At 43.7% G+C, this 21,714-nt stretch overlaps 1 protein-coding gene across 1 annotated transcript; it reads left to right on the forward strand.

Moving 5' to 3' along the window:
- Window positions 1–356: 356 nt before the first annotated feature.
- Window positions 357–2,456, forward strand: LOC129846381 (aromatase-like; the record flags this gene model as incomplete). Its single annotated transcript, XM_055914313.1, has 4 exons — window positions 357–468; window positions 864–1,026; window positions 1,438–1,679; window positions 1,804–2,456. Coding segments are annotated over 4 exons (766 nt in total), but the record flags the coding sequence as incomplete, so codon positions are not given.
- Window positions 2,457–21,714: the final 19,258 nt, after the last annotated feature.

Raw genomic sequence — 21,714 nt, forward strand, 5'->3', positions numbered from 1 at the left:
TCCACGTCGCCTCATTATGAGACCTGGACTCCATGCTTTCACTGATTCCTCCCTTATATCTGTCACTCCCTTAGGTTCATTCCCCAGGCAGTATTGATTATGTGTTTCATGTCAAGACCCTACTCGTGTTTTGTATTGCTTCATTTTCATTGTTTTATTACTCACCATCTGCACCTGCTTCTCCACTCCCAGCATCTTCGTTACAACAATGAACACTTAACAGCACATTTCACACATGACAAATACACAATATACATATAAAATTCTACCAAATAATGTTTTATTTAAATATATACAGCATTACATTAAAGTTTAAAGTATTAGTGTTAATGTATAACTCTGTTGTTGGGTTGTAGTCAGGAGCTGCAGGATGCTATAGAGAGTCTGGTCGACCAGAAGAGAAGAGGTCTACAGGAAGCTGACAAACTGGACCACATCAACTTCACTGCAGACCTCATCTTTGCACAGGTCAGTCCCTGACCTTGCCGTTACCCTATCTCCAACACTAACCCAAGCACAGGTCGTCTGCACAACTTAAAGACTGCCTTAGCCCACTGAGACAAAGATCTAGGCATTAGGCAAGGCCCAAACCCAGGCTTAACCAGGGGTGGGGTCAATTTCATTTCAATTAAGTCAATATCCATTTAAGGAACTTTAGAATTTCAGTTAACTTCCTGAATTGACTGAATTGAAATAGAATTGATCCTAACACTGGGGCTGACCCCAGCCCATGTCCTCTGCACAATATTATCATCTATTCTGCCAGCTGTTTCCACTTTCTTATGTTAAAGCATGTAGAACAATAACATAGCCTGAGTAGCCAAAGTGAGTCAACTAATCTGGCGTGTGATTGTGTGTTTCAGAGCCACGGGGAGCTGTCAGCTGAGAATGTGAGGCAGTGTGTATTGGAGATGGTGATAGCAGCTCCAGACACTCTGTCCATCAGTCTGTTCTTCATGCTGCTGCTGCTCAAGCAGAACCCTGACGTAGAACTACAGCTCCTAGAAGAGATAGACACTGCTATAGGTGAGTCCCCACTTCACAATCTGTTAACATAGACCTACAGCTTTTAGAAGAGATAAACACTGTTAAATTCTGTCTTTGTGTCTTTGAGCGAGGTACTTAATCCTAATTGCTCCTATAAGTCGTTCTGGATAAGAGTGTCTGTTAAATGACTCAAATGTATAATACGTCAGACCTTCACAATCTGTTAACATAGAGCTACAGCTTCTAGAAGAGATATACACTGTTATAGGTAAGGAACCTCCTGCTGCAGCTTTTCTCTTTTTACTAGTTATAGGTCAGGACCCATCAAACCCAGACAACTACAGTACTTTCCAATTGAACTAAACCCTCTCATTTGATATTTTAGGGGTTCATGTAGCTATATTGAATATGTGGCAGTTTGAAGACCATCTCCCTCCTCTCTCAATGTAGGTGATAGGGAGCTCCACAACTCTGACCTGCAGAACCTAAGGGTCCTGGAGAGCTTCATCAATGAGTCCTTAAGGCTCCATCCCGTGGTGGACTTTACCATGCGCCGGGCACTGTCTGATGATGTCATCAGTGGCTACCGGGTGCCGAAGGGGACAAACATCATTCTGAACATGGGCCGCATGCACAGATCAGAGTTCTTCCTCAAGCCCAATGAGTTCAGTCTGGACAACTTTGAGAAAAATGTAAGAGAATAATCAAGACTATCACAGGGAGAAATTCATCTGCACCCTGAGGTGTAAAGAATTTGACGAATGTATTAATTAATTTATTTCTCTCTGTTGCTCTCTCTCTCTCTTGCACTCTCAGATACCTAATCGTTTCTTCCAGCCTTTCGGGTCCGGTCCTCGATCCTGCGTTGGCAAGCACATCGCCATGGTGATGATGAAATCCATCCTGGTTACGCTGTTGTCACGGTACTCTGTGTGTCCTCATGAGGGCCTGACCCTAGACTGCCTCCCACAGACAAACAACCTATCACAGCAGCCCGTGGAGGAGGAGGGGGAGCCTCACACCATGAAGTTCCTCCCACGACACCAAGCCAGGAAGCAGTCTTAGAGCAGGGCTCAGACACTGGTATTGCATCCCAAATGACAACCTATACCCTCTGTAGTGCAATACTTTTCACCAGGGCTCACAGGACTCTGGTCAAAAGTAGTGCACTATGTAGGAAATGGGGTGGTATTTGGGACAAAGATTGCATTTTAGGGCTAATCTTAAATTAATACTTACTTCCCATATATGTAATATGTCAGTATTTTATTCATATTTGTATGTTCGTTATTTTGTACTACAAGTTATTTTGTGACGTTTTCTATGATAATAGGTTATGTTCCACGAGCACATGTCTTTGTAACCAATGGTATCTGTAATAAGAAAGGCTTGTTGATTCACACACCATTGTAATTATAGAACCTGAACTGTACATTCACACTTTTGAAACTAAATGACACTGAAGTGAAAATAAATGGCATATATTGTTATATTCAATCTGTTCAGTTTATTCATTAGATGTCCTTGGACCCATGGATGTTATAACTGACTGTCCATGAGATCAACATGATATTTTAAACATACGTTGAAGCTATACAGTTTAAACAATGAAGCTATAATTTGGGTTATGATGTTAGACAGTTGAACTAAGCTCATGAGACATTTACAGCCTTGTATTATTGTTCATCGTTACCAATCTTTAGGCGCGCTCATTTAACCCCTTATCTCCTGTATAGGAGTATGCCCTTCATCTTACTGTCTCAGTGAGAAGGGAACAACGGGTTCCTGTTTTGCATATTTGTCCTGAAAATTTTTGCTTCTTTAATATGAGCGATTTGGTGAGTTAGATTTCCATGTATCTTTGTTGGTAGGTAGCCTTAACCAACAAAAATATAAATGCAACATGCAAAAATGTAAACGATTTTACTGAGTTACAGTTCATATGACAAAATCAGTCAATTGAAATGAAATCATTAGGCCCTAATCTATGGATTTCACATCACTGGGCAGGGGCACAGACATGGGTGGGCCTGGGAGGGCATAGCCAATCTGAATTAGTTTTCACCCACAAAAGGGCTTTATTGCAGACAGAAATACTCCTCAGTTTCATCATCTACCTGGATGGCTGGTCTAAGAGGATCCTGCAGGTGAAGAAGGTCCTGCATTGGCGTGGTTACACGTGGTCTGTGGTTGTGAGGCCGGTTGAATATACTGTCAATAGAGAAATGAACATTAAACAGCTCTGGTGGACATTCCTGCAGTCAGCATGACTCTGTGTGCAACATTCTGCACACAGAACCCCTTATCTCCTGTATAGGAGTATGCCCTTCATCTTACTTAGGAGTATGCCCTTAGGAGTATGCCCTTCATCTTACATCTTACAGGATCTGAGTCTCCAGAGGCCCGTCCGGTCCCCTGGTAATGGCCTTATCTGCACCGTTTCACCCACCCTGAGCTCAAGTAGGTCCTTTGCTGATTTGTTGTAGATGCACTTAGACACCTGTCTTCTGTGATGAAGCTTCTTCAGCACGTCTGTCACCACACAGGGCTCCAGGAGAGTGTTGGCTACTGCCAGAGCTGCTTTTAAGCGCTGTGCCATGAGGCGCTGGGCCGGGCTGCTTATTATGCCTTCTGTTGGGGCATTGCTCCACTACAGGACCGCTTTCCAGGCATTCTTCGCCTCTCACAGCTTTTCTGCAGAGGTTCTTCACGATTTCGACTTCCAACTCTACCTTTCCATTAGCTTTTAGGTGTTGTGGCGATGAGGTGACAGGCTCACATTCCCATTCAGCAGCAAAGGCCCGGAACTCAAAGCAGAGGAATTGGGGTCCATTAGCTGTCTGGTCATAGCGGGCAAACTGAGCCTTGCAGCGTTTGGTTGTCGTCTCTGCTGAGAGGTTGTGGAGGAGGTCAACCTCCCAGAAGTATGAGTCATGATCGACTAACAGAAGAAAGTCTTTGCCACTGTGCTGGAGCAGTATGTTGTCTCCCTACAGACAGACACACAGACCAGACCTGACCACCCCTACCAGCACACTCAGCACACTCAGTTCAAGTCTGAGGAGAACAATGAGAGAGTCACAAAGACTAGAACTAGAGCTTTTCTGGAGTTGAAAAACACCAACATAAACTCCATTCCAGATGATTCCATTCCTGGAGCCTCCATCCGTCTCTACCAGCGAGGCAAGTTAGTGAACTCTGACTGTGAGCCTGTGTCAAAACCTGACCCTGTTCAGGTAACGGACACACAGCAGAGCAGTGTGACTCTGATCTTACCCCCGTCAAAGACTGGACACACTGACATGTTGAGAGTAGAGTACAGACCTGTCAGAACTGACCTGTTCTTTCCTTATGAGGAGAAGTGGAGCACATGGAGACCAGAGATAGTGGAGAAGTCTGTGTGATATCAGGTCTGGAGAGAGATACACAGTACCAGATTAGACACAGAGCAGAGGACAGGGCAGGAGAGAGTCAGTTCAGTGACATCACTGTGACAGAGATTGGGACAGGGTCTGGGCCTGGGCGTCCAGTAGTCCAGTCAGCAGGCCGAAACTCAGTCAGTCTGACCTGGAGAAGACTGGTGGCGGCTGCAGAGGGATGGTCTGTGGATGAAAAGTGGGTCTCCTTCTACAACGGTGAGTCCAGGGATCACATCGACACGTACGCTGACTTAGTCTTCACTGAGGGAGAGAAGATCTACCTGCTGTTTGAAACTTATGGAACAGATAAAGGCCTTCTGATACAGGAGCTGAAATAGATTCCCAGGCGTCATAAGAACACTTGAGTAGTGAAGTGGTCAGTCACACAAAGAGCAGACAAGTTTAGATTCATTGTTGCATCATACTTTTTAACAAATACATTTGTATTTAGCTCTTTGTTCATAATAACTTTCACCTCTTGTGTAATTGTAATTTGATCATTTCATTTAGAGATGTTTTATATATACTATTGAGACAGTTACAAGCTCGTAATAAAATAATTTGTATTGGTTGGAAGATTTATTGCAAGTTAGAAATTATGACTGTTTCAATTAGATGTTTCCTGAGGAAGTTCAGTGTGTGATGTTGTGGTCTAGTTGATGTAGTTCTATAATCACACACCAGTGCTGTACCTCCCTCTAGTGGCTGGTGTCTGCACCACATCTGTCTGCTAATCCTGTTTGATCAACGTGTGAATAGAAACGCTCCATATATCATGATGTGCTGAGTGCTCTGTGTCTGCTAATCCTGTTTGATCAACGTGTGAATAGAAACGCTCCATAGATCATGATGTGCTGAGTGCTCTGTGTCTGCTAATCCTGTTTGATCAACGTGTGTGAATAGAAACGCTCCATAGATCATGATGTGCTGAGTGCTCTGTGTCTGCTAATCCTGTTTGATCAACGTGTGAATAGAAACGCCCCATAGATCATGATGTGTTGAGTGCTCTGTGTCTGCTTCATAAGACTGTGGGATGCAGGTTGAAGTCTTCTCTTTAGTTGGAGGATATTCAGGGGTCATTGATATGTCATATAGACTATGTATGTACTGTCCTTTATATGACTGACCCAGATATGTTGTCTATACTCTGTACTAACATTATATTGTGGGGATGTCCTGTCCTTTATATGACTGACCCAGATATGTTGTCTATACTCTCTGTACTAACATTATATTGTGGGGATGTCCTGTCCTTTATATGACTGACCCAGATATGTTGTCTATACTCTCTGTACTAACATTATATTGTGGGGATGTCCTGTCCTTTATATGACTGACCCAGATATGTTGTCTATACTCTGTACTAACATTATATTGTGGGGATGTCCTGTCCTTTATATGACTGACCCAGATATGTTGTCTATACTCTGTACTAACATTATATTGTGGGGATGTCCTGTCCTTTATATGACTGACCCAGATATGTTGTCTATACTCTGTACTAACATTATATTGTGGGGATGTCCTGTCCTTTATATGACTGACCCAGATATGTTGTCTATACTCTCTGTACTAACATTATATTGTGGGGATGTACTGTCCTTTATATGACTGACCCAGATATGTTGTCTATACTCTCTGTACTAACATTATATTGTGGGGATGTACTGTCCTTTATATGACTGACCCAGATATGTTGTCTATACTCTGTACTAACATTATATTGTGGGGATGTACTGTCCTTTATATGACTGATCCAGATATGTTGTCTATACTCTCTGTACTAACTGATTAGTTAGGAACTCCCCTCAACTGGTTGTCTAGGTCCTAATTGATTAGTTAGGAACTCCCCTCCGCTGGTTGTCTAGGTCCCAATTGATTAGTTAGGAACTCCCCTCAACTGGTTGTCTAGGTCCTAATTGATTAGTTAGGAACTCCCCTCAACTGGTTGTCTCGGTCCTAATTGATTAGTTAGGAACTCCCCTCCGCTGGTTGTCTAGGTCTTAATTGATCAGTTAGGAACGCCCCTCAACTGGTTGTCTAGGTCTTAATTGATTAGTTAGGAACTCCCCTCAGTTGGTTGTCTAGGTCCTAATTGACTAGTTAGGAACTCCCCTCAACTGGTTGTCTAGGTCCTAATTGATTAGTTAGGAACTCCCCTCAACTGGTTGTCTAGGTCTTAATTGATCAGTTAGGAACGCCCCTCAACTGGTTGTCTAGGTCCTAATTAATTAGTTAGGAACTCCCCTCAACTGGTTGTCTAGGTCCTAATTGATTAGTTAGGAACTCCCCTCAGCTGGTTGTCTAGGTCCGAATTGATTAGTTAGGAACTCCCCTCAACTGGTTGTCTAGGTCCTAATTGATTAGTTAGGAACTCCCCTCAACTGGTTGTCTAGGTCCTAATTGATTAGTTAGGAACTCCCCTGAGCTGGTTGTCTAGGTTCTAATTGATTAGTAAGGAACTCCCCTCAAATGGTTGTCTAGGTCCTAATTGATTAGTTAGGAACTCCCCTCAACTGGTTGTCTAGGTCCTAATTGATTAGTAAGGAACTCCCCTCAACTGGTTGTCTAGGTCCTAATTGATTAGTTAGGAACTCCCCTCAGCTGGTTGTCTAGGTCTTAATTGGACACAAAGGAAATAACAAACCAGCAGACACATGTCTCTCCAGGAATTTAGTTTGACACCCTAAACCTTGGTTGATTGATAATCCCGTATGGCTGCCTGAATCCAACATGACTTCTTGCTGGGCTGGCTAACTGTGTTGGTGATACATTGGGTTGTTCCGGTGCAGCTGTATGTCCATTGGGTTGAGATCTGCTCAAAGGTGCTTCTAGTACATCATGTCCACCACCATTCTGTCTGGCTGCCCTGGAGTTATATAGGCTGCCATGACAACATTATGATGCATGTCCAGGGAGGATACATCCACACATGACAAGGCCCTAACTGTGGTTTGGAATGCATGGAGTCATGCTATTGATTGCTGGATTCATTAGGTGTATGCCTTTGTGTTTGTGTGATGTGAACGCATGCAGAACAATGTGATACAATATTGTCTACTTTCTGTTTTGTAGTTTTACTACATATCATTCACTAAAGAAACCTAAACTGAACTCCTGCTTCCTGGTCTTCCTTACTGTAACTGTTAGCTGTCTACTGTCTGTCAAGCTTTGTATATGTTACATACTGTTACATATGTTACATACTATGAGGGCAGAACACTGCTTTAGAATAAATGTAGAATGCGTTTGTCCATGTCAATCTGTGATACCTACCAATAACCACCAGGGGGGGACTAAGACCATCTAAAAACCACAGATGCAGTTCATTCTTCAGTCTGAGTATTGTACACACTGAGAACATGTCCACATGCAGTAATAGATCCCATCTCATAACACCAGAAATGAAACATAATCAATGAATCTGATCACTAAATAGCCTCCTGCAGTCAGCAAGGAACTCCTCTCCAGTCATCTGTATTGATATTGACAGATGTTTGTAAACAGAAGAGTCAACCTGGGCTGATACAGCTGTATCCTCATTACTGTGACAGGATCACTACACACCGGATCTCTGAGCCTGTTTCCCACCGCAACACAACAGGTCTAGATGAGGAATGAAACATGAGAAGAAGCCAGTCCTTTCTGAACCCTGTCCTGATGAACCACCTGTTGTAGTAGAAGAGTAGTAAGTGAAGGATGACCTGAGTCACATACTGGATGTCCTTCTACTGACTTCTGGTACACATCATCTCTCACACACACACACCCACACACACCCACACCCCCACACCCCCACACCCCCACACACCCACACACCCACACACCCACACACCCACACACCCACACACCCACACACCCACACACCCACACCCCCCCACACCCACACACCCACACCCCCCCACACCCCCCCACACCCCCCCACACCCACACACACCCCCACACCCACACACCCCCACACACACACACACACACACACACACACACACACACACACACACACACACACACACACACACACACACACACACACACACACACACACACACACACACACACACACACACACAGCATTGAGATCTCTAAGGAATAGTGTACCTCCGTTTCCTTTCAGGGTAAATATTCTGATATGTTTCTACAAACAGATGAAGGTTGAAAGGGAGTTATGAAATCATCTCTCACCACGCCGGACAGCCCCTACAACTCCAGACTGTTACCTTCAATATGATGCTCAAACATTAGTGATTAGAAGAACACGTGGCATGCAGAAATGAGTTTCTATGACAATCAATGAGGCCTGAAAGGAGTTTAAAAATAACAGTTGGTAGAAACAGCTCAGCAGGCAGAATGAGCTCTCTGTATGTTGTGAATCATCATCATCTCCACTACTCCCCCTTCTTTCTCTGTCTCTCCCTCTCCTCCTCTCTTCCCTGCCTCCATCCTGTCCATAGAGATGTAAATAATTCTGCCATGCCAGCTAGGTGAGAGGCTGTGGTCTCTGTCTGGTCCTACTACACTATGATGTAATGAATGTTTCATGGTTTAACTCTGCTATTAAATATTAACAGCAGGTTAACAGCAGCAGGAGCTCTGAATCAACCTTTGTCGGTGCAGCATTTAAATCAGCACTGCTGGACAGCATGACACAAGGGACATGCTAACAATGGTTCCACATGAAATGGCAGAGATTAATCTGTAATGCAGAGTAGGACTGAGAGAGGGAGAGGGGAAGAGGAGAGACAGGTAGGAGAGGAGATCAGAGGAGATGGGGAAGAGGGAGGAGATGAGAGGAGAAGTGGGGTGTGAGGAGAGGGAGGAGTAAAGAGAGGATAGGAGATGGGAGGGGAGGATATGAAAGGAGAGGGAAGACAGGAGAAGTGAGGAGAGTGATAAGAGGAGAGGGAGGAGAGGAAAGGAGAGAGAGCAGGGGTGAGAAGAGGTCACTCAAGAGCAGAAGCCACAGCGTCCCCTCAGCATCTGTTGTCCTGACTCCCTCAGACCACTAATGAGGGTTCCCACCACTGAGAGTTCCTACCTCCCGCAACGACGTAACCAGCATGATGGAGTGGCTGTTTCCTGGAGTGATTCCTGGAGTGTGTGCGTGCGTGCCATGCCGTGCATGCATTTTTGGGTGTGTCTCTCTGTGTGTGTGTGTGTGTGTGTGTGTGTGTGTGTGTGTGTGTGTGTGTGTGTGTGTGTGTGTGTGTGTGTGTCTAGAGTCTGTGTGTGTGTGCCTAGAGTCTGTGTGTGTGTGTGTGTGTGTGTGTGTGTGTGTGTGTGTGTCTAGAGTCTGTGTGTGTGTTACACCACAGGAGAACCTCAGCCAGGGTGTTTGATTGTGTTTCCTTCCCTAATTGAAACCCCCTGCACACAGCCCGTCCTAACAGTCAGGAGAACTGACTGTGTAGGACATAGTTGGCGGGTTTCCAGGACCCAGAGTAGACCTACTCCGTGACTTAAAAGCATGCTCAATGGGGACGTTTTTTTCTGTAGTAGGCTGAATCTGGGTCTGGGAAACCGTCCCAAGACGTTTCACTATAGTTTACTACAGTATCACGACCAGGGTAAGACAAGGTGAAGACTATAGAGGTTAATTTACAGTGTTTCCCAATACTGGTCCTGGGGCCACAAAGGGGGGCACATCTCTACTTTTGCCCTACATGTATGGAGTTACCTTTGTGACATTAATATCAAGCAAAACGTCTTACGTTGAGAACAAAATTCTTCGTATTGCAAACAAAATAATGATATTGAAAGCAAAACATAAACCCAGAAGTTTTGAGAGCCCCAGAAAATATTGCAAGGAAATTATTTTGAATTACGAGAACAAAATAATTGTAAATTGATGCAAAAAAAATAAAAAATGCGATGATTTTTGACTTATGACAACGCCGCCCTTGTTGCTATTTTTCCTTTGCTGACTGTCTTTGGTTCAGTTACACTGTGTTTCCTTTGCTGACTGTCTTTGGTTCAGTTACACTGTGTTTCCTTTGCTGACTGTCTTTGGTTCAGTTACACTGTGTTTCCTTTGCTGACTGTCTTTGGTTCAGTTACACTGTGTTTCCTTTGCTGACTGTCTTTGGTTCAGTTACACTGTGTTTCCTTTGCTGACTGTCTTTGGTTCAGTTACACTGTGTTTCCTTTGCTGACTGTCTTTGGTTCAGTTACACTGTGTTTCCTTTGCTGACTGTCTTTGGTTCAGTTACACTGTGTTTCCTTTGCTGACTGTCTTTGGTTCAGTTACACTGTGTCTCCTTTGCTGACTGTCTTTGGTTCAGTTACACTGTGTTTCCTTTGCTGACTGTCTTTGGTTCAGTTACACTGTGTTTCCTTTGCTGACTGTCTTTGGTTCAGTTACACTGTGTTTCCTTTGCTGACTGTCTTTGGTTCAGTTACACTGTGTTTCCTTTGCTGACTGTCTTTGGTTCAGTTACACTGTGTTTCCTTTGCTGACTGTCTTTGGTTCAGTTACACTGTGTTTCCTTTGCTGACTGTCTTTGGTTCAGTTACACTGTGTTTCCTTTGCTGACTGTCTTTGGTTCAGTTACACTGTGTTTCCTTTGCTGACTGTCTTTGGTTCAGTTACACTGTGTTTCCTTTGCTGACTGTCTTTGGTTCAGTTACACTGTGTTTCCTTTGCTGACTGTCTTTGGTTCAGTTACACTGTGTTTCCTTTGCTGACTGTCTTTGGTTCAGTTACACTGTGTTTCCTTTGCTGACTGTCTTTGGTTCAGTTACACTGTGTTTCCTTTGCTGACTGTCTTTGGTTCAGTTACACTGTGTTTCCTTTGCTGACTGTCTTTGGTTCAGTTACACTGTGTTTCCTTTGCTGACTGTCTTTGGTTCAGTTACACTGTGTTTCCTTTGCTGACTGTCTTTGGTTCAGTTACACTGTGTTTCCTTTGCTGACTGTCTTTGGTTCAGTTACACTGTGTTTCCTTTGCTGACTGTCTTTGGTTCAGTTACACTGTGTTTCCTTTGCTGACTGTCTTTGGTTCAGTTACACTGTGTTTCCTTTGCTGACTGTCTTTGGTTCAGTTACACTGTGTTTCCTTTGCTGACTGTCTTTGGTTCAGTTACACTGTGTTTCCTTTGCTGACTGTCTTTGGTTCAGTTACACTGTGTTTCCTTTGCTGACTGTCTTTGGTTCAGTTACACTGTGTCTCCTTTGCTGACTGTCTTTGGTTCAGTTACACTGTGTTTCCTTTGCTGACTGTCTTTGGTTCAGTTACACTGTGTTTCCTTTGCTGACTGTCTTTGGTTCAGTTACACTGTGTTTCCTTTGCTGACTGTCTTTGGTTCAGTTACACTGTGTTTCCTTTGCTGACTGTCTTTGGTTCAGTTACACTGTGTTTCCTTTGCTGACTGTCTTTGGTTCAGTTACACTGTGTTTCCTTTGCTGACTGTCTTTGGTTCAGTTACACTGTGTTTCCTTTGCTGACTGTCTTTGGTTCAGTTACACTGTGTTTCCTTTGCTGACTGTCTTTGGTTCAGTTACACTGTGTTTCCTTTGCTGACTGTCTTTGGTTCAGTTACACTGTGTTTCCTTTGCTGACTGTCTTTGGTTCAGTTACACTGTGTTTCCTTTGCTGACTGTCTTTGGTTCAGTTACACTGTGTTTCCTTTGCTGACTGTCTTTGGTTCAGTTACACTGTGTTTCCTTTGCTGACTGTCTTTGGTTCAGTTACACTGTGTTTCCTTTGCTGACTGTCTTTGGTTCAGTTACACTGTGTTTCCTTTGCTGACTGTCTTTGGTTCAGTTACACTGTGTTTCCTTTGCTGACTGTCTTTGGTTCAGTTACACTGTGTTTCCTTTGCTGACTGTCTTTGGTTCAGTTACACTGTGTTTCCTTTGCTGACTGTCTTTGGTTCAGTTACACTGTGTTTCCTTTGCTGACTGTCTTTGGTTCAGTTACACTGTGTTTCCTTTGCTGACTGTCTTTGGTTCAGTTACACTGTGTTTCCTTTGCTGACTGTCTTTGGTTCAGTTACACTGTGTTTCCTTTGCTGACTGTCTTTGGTTCAGTTACACTGTGTCTCCTTTGCTGACTGTCTTTGGTTCAGTTACACTGTGTCTCCTTTGCTGACTGTCTTTGGTTCAGTTACACTGTGTTTCCTTTGCTGACTGTCTTTGGTTCAGTTACACTGTGTTTCCTTTGCTGAATGTCTTTTTCCCTTGTTGCTATTTTTCTTTCTTTGGTTCAGTTACACTGTGTCTCCTTTGCTGACTGTCTTTGGTTCAGTTACACTGTGTTTCCTTTGCTGACTGTCTTTGGTTCAGTTACACTGTGTTTCCTTTGCTGAATGTCTTTTTCCCTTGTTGCTATTTTTCTTTCTTTGGTTCAGTTACACTGTGTTTCCTTTGCTGACTGTCTTTTTCCCTTGTTGCTATTTTTCTTTCTTTGGTTCAGTTACACTGTGTTTCCTTTGCTGACTGTCTTTTCCCGTTGAAAGTTCTGGTACATTGATTCCAGCGGCATGTCTTCCCACTGCTGGTTTCCCTCTGAAACTAAGCAAGGTTGGTCCTGGTTGGCCTGTGGATGGGAGAGCAGATGTTGTTGGAAGTGGTGTTGGAGGCCAGTAGGTGGCACCCTTCCCCCTGGTCTTTCAGGTGGGACGATAAACTGATGTCCTGACTCTCTGTGGTCATAACAATCCTATGGCACTTTAACATTCAGACATGTATGCACTAAAATACCTTTTTTACATAGTAAAAGGGAAACAGACCTTATCCACCACCAATGTGTGGCACTCAAAGCTGTACATGGGAGAAAAACTGACACGTTAGCCTAGAACACACTTCAACACGTTTAAACACGGACACGCAGCACACAGTGTTGAGGGCAGTGTCTACGTGTGTAACCATAATGCAGAATCAGATGATTCGTCATTCAGTCTCATAAATAACAGATGTCATGGATGGTAACACTGCTGAATCTCCCTACAATCATGCAGTCTGACCAAGCACATGACTAATGGGGGCTCGTCCAGGATCTTGTTTCCCATGAGTATGGTAGTCACACTAATCGCCTACTCTGAAGCTCTGCTGTGGCCAGATATTTGAGTGTTCAAAATACACTTTCTGTCACTTTCTGTCACTGGTTATAAGATTGGTGGAATAATTTAGGAAGTTGCATAAACACAGGCTTATAAAATAAAAAAAGCCATGGGCTTTGAGTTGGAAGCATTTGTGGAAAGCCCTACATGGGAGATGCTAGATAAATGTACGAAGAAGAATCTGCTCATCATTGCAAAGCATTATGACATCAGAGTGGCATCTGGCAATCCAAAAGCAGTAGTCAAAGAGTTGATGGTACTACTTCAGCAAAACAGTACCGATCAACTCAGATGCTTTTGGATCGCCAGATGCCACTTTGATGTCATAATGCTTTGCAATGATGAGCAGGTTCACCTCTGTACATTTATCTAGCATCTCCCATGTAGGGTTTTCCGCAAATGCCAAGTCCATGTTTTTTATTTTATAAGCCTGTGTGTTTATGCAACTTTCAAAATGATTCCACCAATCTTATGACCCCTCAAGGTGGATGTCATTGACAAAAACTCTACCACAAAAGTGTTTTTTCAACACGCAAATATCTGGGCTCAGCAGAGCTTCAGAGTAGGTGACTAGAGCAACTAGCATACTCATGGGAAACAAGATCCCAGACGTGCCCCCATTTAGAGTTCCTTCATTTGTTGGGAGAGTCGAAGACTTCCAAACAGATCCTATTATACACCATTACACAGAGAGGGAGGGAGGGAGGGAGGGAGGGAGGGAGGGAGAGAGAGAGAGACACAGAGACACAGAGAGAGAGAGAGAGAGAGAGAGAGAGAGAGAGAGAGAGAGAGAGAGAGAGAGAGAGAGAGAGAGAGAGAGCGAGAGAGAGAGAGAGAAACAAGATAATATACTGTACAGACAATAGAGAGAGAGAATCAACATTTCATAAACAGGCATATATCCTTAGCCAATTGCTCATCAGTTTGCTGGCCATGCAAGGTAACTTCTAACTTTAGCATGTAGCTTGTATTGTTGCTTTAATTTGTAGCCGTTGCATGTACTGTAGCTTTAGTTTGTAGCTGTAGCATGTACTATAGCTTTAGTTTGTAGCTGTAGCATGTACTGTAGCTTTAGTTTGTAGCTGTAACATGTACTGTAGCTTAAGTTTGTAGCTGTAACATGTACTATAGCTTTAGTTTGTAGCCGTAGCATGTAATGCAGCTTTAGTTTGTAGCTGTAGCATGTACTGTAGCTTAAGTTTGTAGCTGTAACATGTACTATAGCTTTAGTTTGTAGCCGTAGCATGTACTATAGCTTTAGTTTGTAGCCGTAGCATGTACTGTAGCTTTAGTTTGTAGCTGTAGCATGTACTGTAGCTTTAGTTTGTAGCTGTAGCATGTACTGTAGCTTTAGTTTGTAGCTGTAGCATGTACTGTAGCTTTAGTTTGTAGCTGTAGCATGTACTGTAGCTTAAGTTTGTAGCTGTAGCATGTACTGTAGCTTTTAGTTTATAGCCGTAGCATGTACTGTAGCTTAAGTTTGTAGCTGTAACATGTACTATAGCTTTAGTTTGTAGCCGTAGCATGTAATGCAGCTTTAGTTTGTAGCTGTAGCATGTACTGTAGCTTAAGTTTGTAGCTGTAACATGTACTATAGCTTTAGTTTGTAGCCGTAGCATGTACTATAGCTTTAGTTTGTAGCCGTAGCATGTACTGTAGCTTTAGTTTGTAGCTGTAGCATGTACTGTAGCTTTAGTTTGTAGCTGTAGCATGTACTGTAGCTTTAGTTTGTAGCTGTAGCATGTACTGTAGCTTTAGTTTGTAGTTGTAGCATGTACTGTAGCTTAAGTTTGTAGCTGTAACATGTACTGTAGCTTTAGTTTGTAGCTGTAGCATATACTATAGATTTAGTTTGTAGCTGTAGCATGTACTGTAGCTTAAGTTTGTAGCTGTAACATGTACTGTAGCTTAAGTTTGTAGCTGTAACATGTACTGTAGCTTTCCATTCCATTCTTGTGGGCCGGCTAAGGAGTATTGGTGTCTCGGAGGGGTCTTTGGCCTGGTTTGCTAACTGCCTCTATCAAAAAGTGCAGTGTATAAAGTCAGAAATCTGCTGTCTCAGCCACTGCCTGTCACCAAGGGCGTACACCAAGGCTCGATCCTAGGCCCCACACTCTTCTCAATTTACATCAACAACATAGCTCAGGCAGTAGGAAGCTCTCTCGTCCATTTATATGCAGATGATTTGCATATTATTTCTCTACCCTTAACCTTGTTCTGAACACCTCCAAAACAAAGGTCATGTGGTTTGGTAAGAAGAATGCCCTTATCCCCACCAGTGTGATTACTACCTCTGAGGGTTTAGTGCTTGAGGTAGTCACCTCATACAAGTAGTATGGGAGTATGGGAGTATGGCTAAACGGTGCACTGTCCTTCTCTCAGCACATATCAAAGCTGCAGGCTTAAGTTAAATCTAGACTTTGTTTCCTCTATCGTAATCGCTCCTCTTTTAGCCCAGCTGCCAAACTAACCCTGATTCAGATGACCATCCTACCCATGCTAGATTACAGAGACATAATTTATAGATCACAGATAAGGGTGCTCTTGAGCGGCTAGAGGTTCTTTACCATTCGGCCATCAGATTTGCCACCAATACTCCTTGTAGGACACATCACTGCACTCTATACTCTGTAAAAGGGTCATCTCTGTATACCCGTCGCAAGACCCACTGGTTGATGCTTATTTATAAAACCCTCTTAGGCCTCACTCCCTCTTATCTGAGGTATCTACTGCAGCCCTCCTCCTCCACATACAACACCCGTTCTGCCAGTCACATTCTGTTAAAGGTCCCCAAAATGCAAACATCCCTGGGTCACTCCTCTTTTCAGTTCGCTGCAGCTAGCGACTGGAACGAGCTGCAACAAACACTCAAACTGGACATTTTTATCTCAATCTCTTCATTCAAAGAATCAATCATGGACACTCTTACTGACAGTTGTGGCTGCTTTGTATGATGTATTGTTGTCTCTACCTTCTTGACCTTTGTGCTGTTGACCGTGCCAAATAATATTTGTACCATGTTTTGTGCTGCTATCATGTTGTGTTGCTACCATGTTATTGTTATGTTGTGTTACTACCATGCTGTGTTATCATGTGTTGCTGCAATGCTATGTTGTTGTCTTAGGTCTCTCTTTATGTAGTGTTGTGTTGTCTCTCTTGTTGTGATGTGTGTTTTGTCCTATATTTATATTGTATTTATTTAAAAAAAAATATTTCAGGCGTCCGTCCCCGCAGGAGGCCTTTGCCTTTTGGTAGGCCGTCATTGTAAATAAGAATTTGTTCTTAACTGACATGCCTAGTTAAATAAAGGTTAAATGAAAAAATAATAATAATTAAAGCTGCCATTTGAGGACTTGTGAGGCATCTGTTTCTCAAACTAGACACTCTAATGTACTTGTCCTCTTGCTCAGTTGTGCACCGGGGCCTCCCACTCCTCTATCTATTCTGGTTAGAGCCAGTTTGTGCTGTTCAGTGAAGGGAGTAGTACCCCACGTTGTACGAGATCTTCAGTTTCTTGGCAATTTCTCCCATGGAATAGCCTTCATTTCTCAGATCAAGAATAGACTGAGGAGTTTCAGAAGAAAGTCCTTTGTTTCTGGCCATTTTGAGCCTGTAATTGAACCCACAAATGCTGATGCTCCAGATACTCAACTAGTCTAAAGAAGGACAGTTTTATTGCTTCTTTAATCAGAACAACAGTTTTCAGCTGTGCTAACATAATTGCAAAAGAGTTTTCTAATGATCAATTACCTTTTAAAATTATAAACTTGGATTAGCTTACACAACGTGCCATTGGAACACAGGAGTGATGGTTGCTGATAATGGGCCTCTGTACGCCTGTGTAGATACTCCATAAAAAATCTGCCGTTTCCAGCTACAATAGTCATTTACAACATTAACAATGTCTACACTGAATTTCTGATAAATTTGATGTTATTTGAATGGACAATGAAATGTGCTTTCTTTCAAAAATAAAGGACATTTCTAAGTGACCCCAAACTTTTGAACGGTAGTGTATATCGGTCATAACAATTATTCATGTGAGTAGACTGCTGATTGGCCAGCTCATGAGTAAGAGCACAAAGTAATAATTTAAAAGTGAGATTTTCACTGGACAAGTATGGTAGCTTTAACCTGTAGCTGTATCATTTACACAGTACTGCACTTTTAACCTGCAGCTGTATCATTTACACAGTACTGTACTTTTAACCTGTAGCTGTATCATTTACACAGCACTGTACCTTTAACCCGTAGCTGTATAATTTACACAGTAATGTACCTTTAACCTGTAGCTGTATCATTTACACAGTACTGTACCTTTAACCTGTAGCTGTATAATTTACACAGTACTGTAACTTTAACCTGTAGCTGTATCATTTACACAGTACTGTACCTTTAACCTGTAACTGTATAATTTACACAGTACTGCACTTTTAACCTGCAGCTGTATCATTTACACAGTACTGTACTTTTAACCTGTAGCTGTATCATTTACACAGTACTATACCTTTAACCTGTGGCTGTATCATTTACACAGTACTGTACCTTTAACCTGTAGCTGTATAATTTACACAGTACTGTAACTTTAACCTGTAGCTGTATCATTTACACAGTACTGTACCTTTAACCTGTAACTGTATCATTTACACAGTACTGCACTTTTAACCTGCAGCTGTATCATTTACACAGTACTGTACTTTTAACCTGTAGCTGTATCATTTACACAGTACTATACCTTTAACCTGTGGCTGTATCATTTACACAGTACTGTACCTTTAACCTGTAGCTGTATAATTTACACAGTACTGTAACTTTAACATGTAGCTGTATCATTTACACAGTACTGTACCTTTAACCTGTAGTGCAGTACTGTACCTTTAACCTGTAGCTGTATCATTTACACAGTACTGCACTTTTAACCTGTAGCTGTATCATTTACACAGCACTGTGCATTTAACCTGTAGCTGTATCATTTACACAGTACTGTACCTTTAACCTGTAGCTGTATCATTTGCACAGTACTGCACTTTTAACCTGTAGCTGTATCATTTACACAGCACTGCACTTTTAACATGTAGCTGTATCATTTACACAGTACTGTACCTTTAACCTGTGGCTGTATCATTTACACAGTACTGTACCTTTAACCTGTAGCTGTATCATTTACACAGTACTGTACCTTTAACCTGTAGCTGTATCATTTACACAGTACTGTACCTTTAACCTGTGGCTGTATCATTTACACAGTACTGTACCTTTAACCTGTATGTTTAGGATGTAGCTTAACCTCTAATTCCTCCCAATCCCGGATCCGGGAGCACCCCTATCAGTAAAAAAGCTGACTAGCATAGCCTTGCATAGCGTCACAAGTAAATACTAGCATCTAAATATCATTAAATCACAAGTCCTAGACACCAGATGAAAGATACACATATTGTGAATCCAGCCATCATTTCTGATTTTTAAAATGTTTTACAGGGAAGACACAATATGTAAATCTATTAGCTAACCACGTTAGCAAAAGACACCACTTTTTTTACTCCACCATTTTTTTACTGCATCAGTAGCTATCACAAATTTGACCAAATAAAGATAAAAATTGCCACTAACAAAGAAACAACTTCATCAGATGACAGTCTGATAACATATTTATTGTATAGCATATGTTTTGTTAGAAAAATGTGCATATTTCAGGTATAAATCATAGTTTACCATTGCAGCCACCATCACAACTCTCACCAAAGCGACTAGAATAACTACAGAGAGCAACATGAATTACCTAAATACTCATCATAAAACATTTCTGAAAAATACACAGCGTACAGCAAATGAAAGACACAGATCTTGTGAATCCAACCAATATTTCAGATTTTTTAAGTGTTTTACAGCGAAAACACAATATAGCATTATATTAGCTTACCACAATAGCCAGAAACACAACACCATTTACCAGCAGCAGGTTAGCGATCGTAACAAGCAAGCAAAAGATATATAATTTTTGACTAACCTTCATAAACTTCTTCAGATGACAGTCCTGTAACGTCATATTACACAATGCATATAGGGTTTGTTCGAAAATGTGCATATGTAGCGGCACAAATCGTGGTTATACAATGTGAGTAGTGGCCAAACTTCAAGCAATCTGTCACGCCCTGGCCTTATTATTCTTTGTCTTCTTTATTATTTTAGTTAGGTCAGGGTGTGACATGGGGAATGTTTATGTTTTGTTGTTTTGGGTGTTTATTTGGTAAAGGGGTTAATGGGTGTAGTATATGGTTTTGTGTTGAGTGTAGATGTTTAGCATTGTCTATGGTGGTTAGTATTCTAGGAGAGTCTATGGTTACCTGAATGAGTTCCCAATTAGAGACAGCTGATTTCGGTTGTCTCTGATTGGGAGCCTTATTTAGGGTAGCCATAGGCTCTCATTGGTTGTGGGTAATTGTCTATGTTATACGTTTGTAGCCTGTGTGTGCACTGCGTATTTAGCTTCACGATCGTTATGTTATTTTGTATAGAGTTTTTGTGTCGTGTTCATCTTCGTGTTATAATAAAAGAAGATGGCTTATTTTCCAAAAGCTGCATTTTGGTCCATTAATCCGCCACACGATCGTGACAGAATTACCCACCATAGGACCAAGCGGCATGGAAGGCGGCAACAGGACCTAACCACAAAGGATTTCTGGACATGGGAGGAGATACTGGATGGTAAGGGGCCTTGGGATCAACCTGGAGAATACCGCCTCCCTCGTGAAGAGCTGGAGGCAGCGAAAGCCGAGAGGAGGCGATATGAGGAGGCAGCACGGAGACAAGGCTGGAAGCCCGTGAGTACAACCCAAAAATTTCTTGGGGGGGGCCTTAAAGGGAGTGTGGCGAAGTCAGGTAGGAAACCTGCGCCTACTCCCTGTACTTACCGTGGAGAGCGAGAGTACGGGCAGACACCGTGTTACGCAGTAGAGCGCACGGTGTCTCCTGTACGCGTGCATAGCCCGGTTCGGTACATTGCAGCTCCACGTATCGGCCGGGCTAGACTGAGCGTTGAGCCATATGTCATGAAGCCGGCCCAACGCATCTGGTTACCAGTGCGTCTCCTCGGGCCGGCGTACATGGCACCAGCCTTACGCATGGTGTCCCCGGTTCGCCTACATAGGCCGGTGCGGGTTATTCCACCTCCCCGCACTGGTCAGGCGACGGGGAGCATAGAACCAGGTAAGGTTGGGCAGGCTCGGCGTTCAAGGGAGCCAGTACGCCTGCACGGTCCGGTATTTCCGGCGCCACCTCCCCGCCCCAATCCAGTACCACCAGTGCCTCCTCCGCGCACTAGCTATATGGTGCGTGTCTCCAGCCCTTTACCACCAGTGTCTAAACCACGCACCAAGCCTCCTGTGTGTCCCCAGAGTCCTGTGCGTCCTGTTGCTGCTCCCCGCACTAGCCCTGAGATGCGTGTCCCCAGCCCGGTGCCACCAGTCCCGGCACCACGCACCAGGCCTACAGTGCGCCTCAGCCGGCAGGAGTCTGCCGTCTGCACTGCAATGACTGAACTGCCCGTCTGCCAAGCGCCATCTGAGCCATCCGTCTCCCCAGCGCCATCTGAGCCATCCGACTCCCCAGCGCCATCTGAGCCATCCGTCTGCAATGAGCCTGCAAAGCCGCCCGTCTGCCATGAGCCTGCAAAGCCGCCCGTCTGCCATGAGCCCACTGAGCCGTCCGCCAGACAGGAGCCGCTAGAGCCGCCAGCCAGACAGGAGCCGCTAGAGCCGTCCGTCAGACAGGATCTGCCAGAGCCGCCAACCAGACAGGATCTGCCAGAGCCGCCAACCAGACAGGATCTGCCAGAGCCGCCAACCAGACAGGAGCAGCCAGATCAGTCAGCCAGCCATGAGCAGCCAGATCCGTCAGCTAGCCATGAGCAGCCAGATCCGTCAGCTAGCCATGAGCAGCCAGATCCGTCAGCTAGCCATGAGCAGCCAGATCCGTCAGCTAGCCATGAGCAGCCAGATCCGTCAGTTAGCCATGAGCAGCCAGATCCGTCAGCTAGCCATGAGCAGCCAGATCCGTCAGCTAGCCATGAGCAGCCAGATCCGTCAGCTAGCCATGAGCAGCCAGATCCGTCAGCTAGCCATGAGCAGCCAGATCCGTCAGCTAGCCATGAGCAGCCAGATCCGTCAGCCAGCCATGAGCAGCCAGATCAGTCAGCCAGCCATGAGCAGCCAGATCAGTCAGCCAGCCATGAGCAGCCAGATCAGTTAGCCAG

This window comes from Salvelinus fontinalis, unplaced genomic scaffold, assembly GCF_029448725.1.
Source record: "Salvelinus fontinalis isolate EN_2023a unplaced genomic scaffold, ASM2944872v1 scaffold_0514, whole genome shotgun sequence".
In the NCBI taxonomy this organism is placed as follows: domain Eukaryota; kingdom Metazoa; phylum Chordata; class Actinopteri; order Salmoniformes; family Salmonidae; genus Salvelinus; species Salvelinus fontinalis.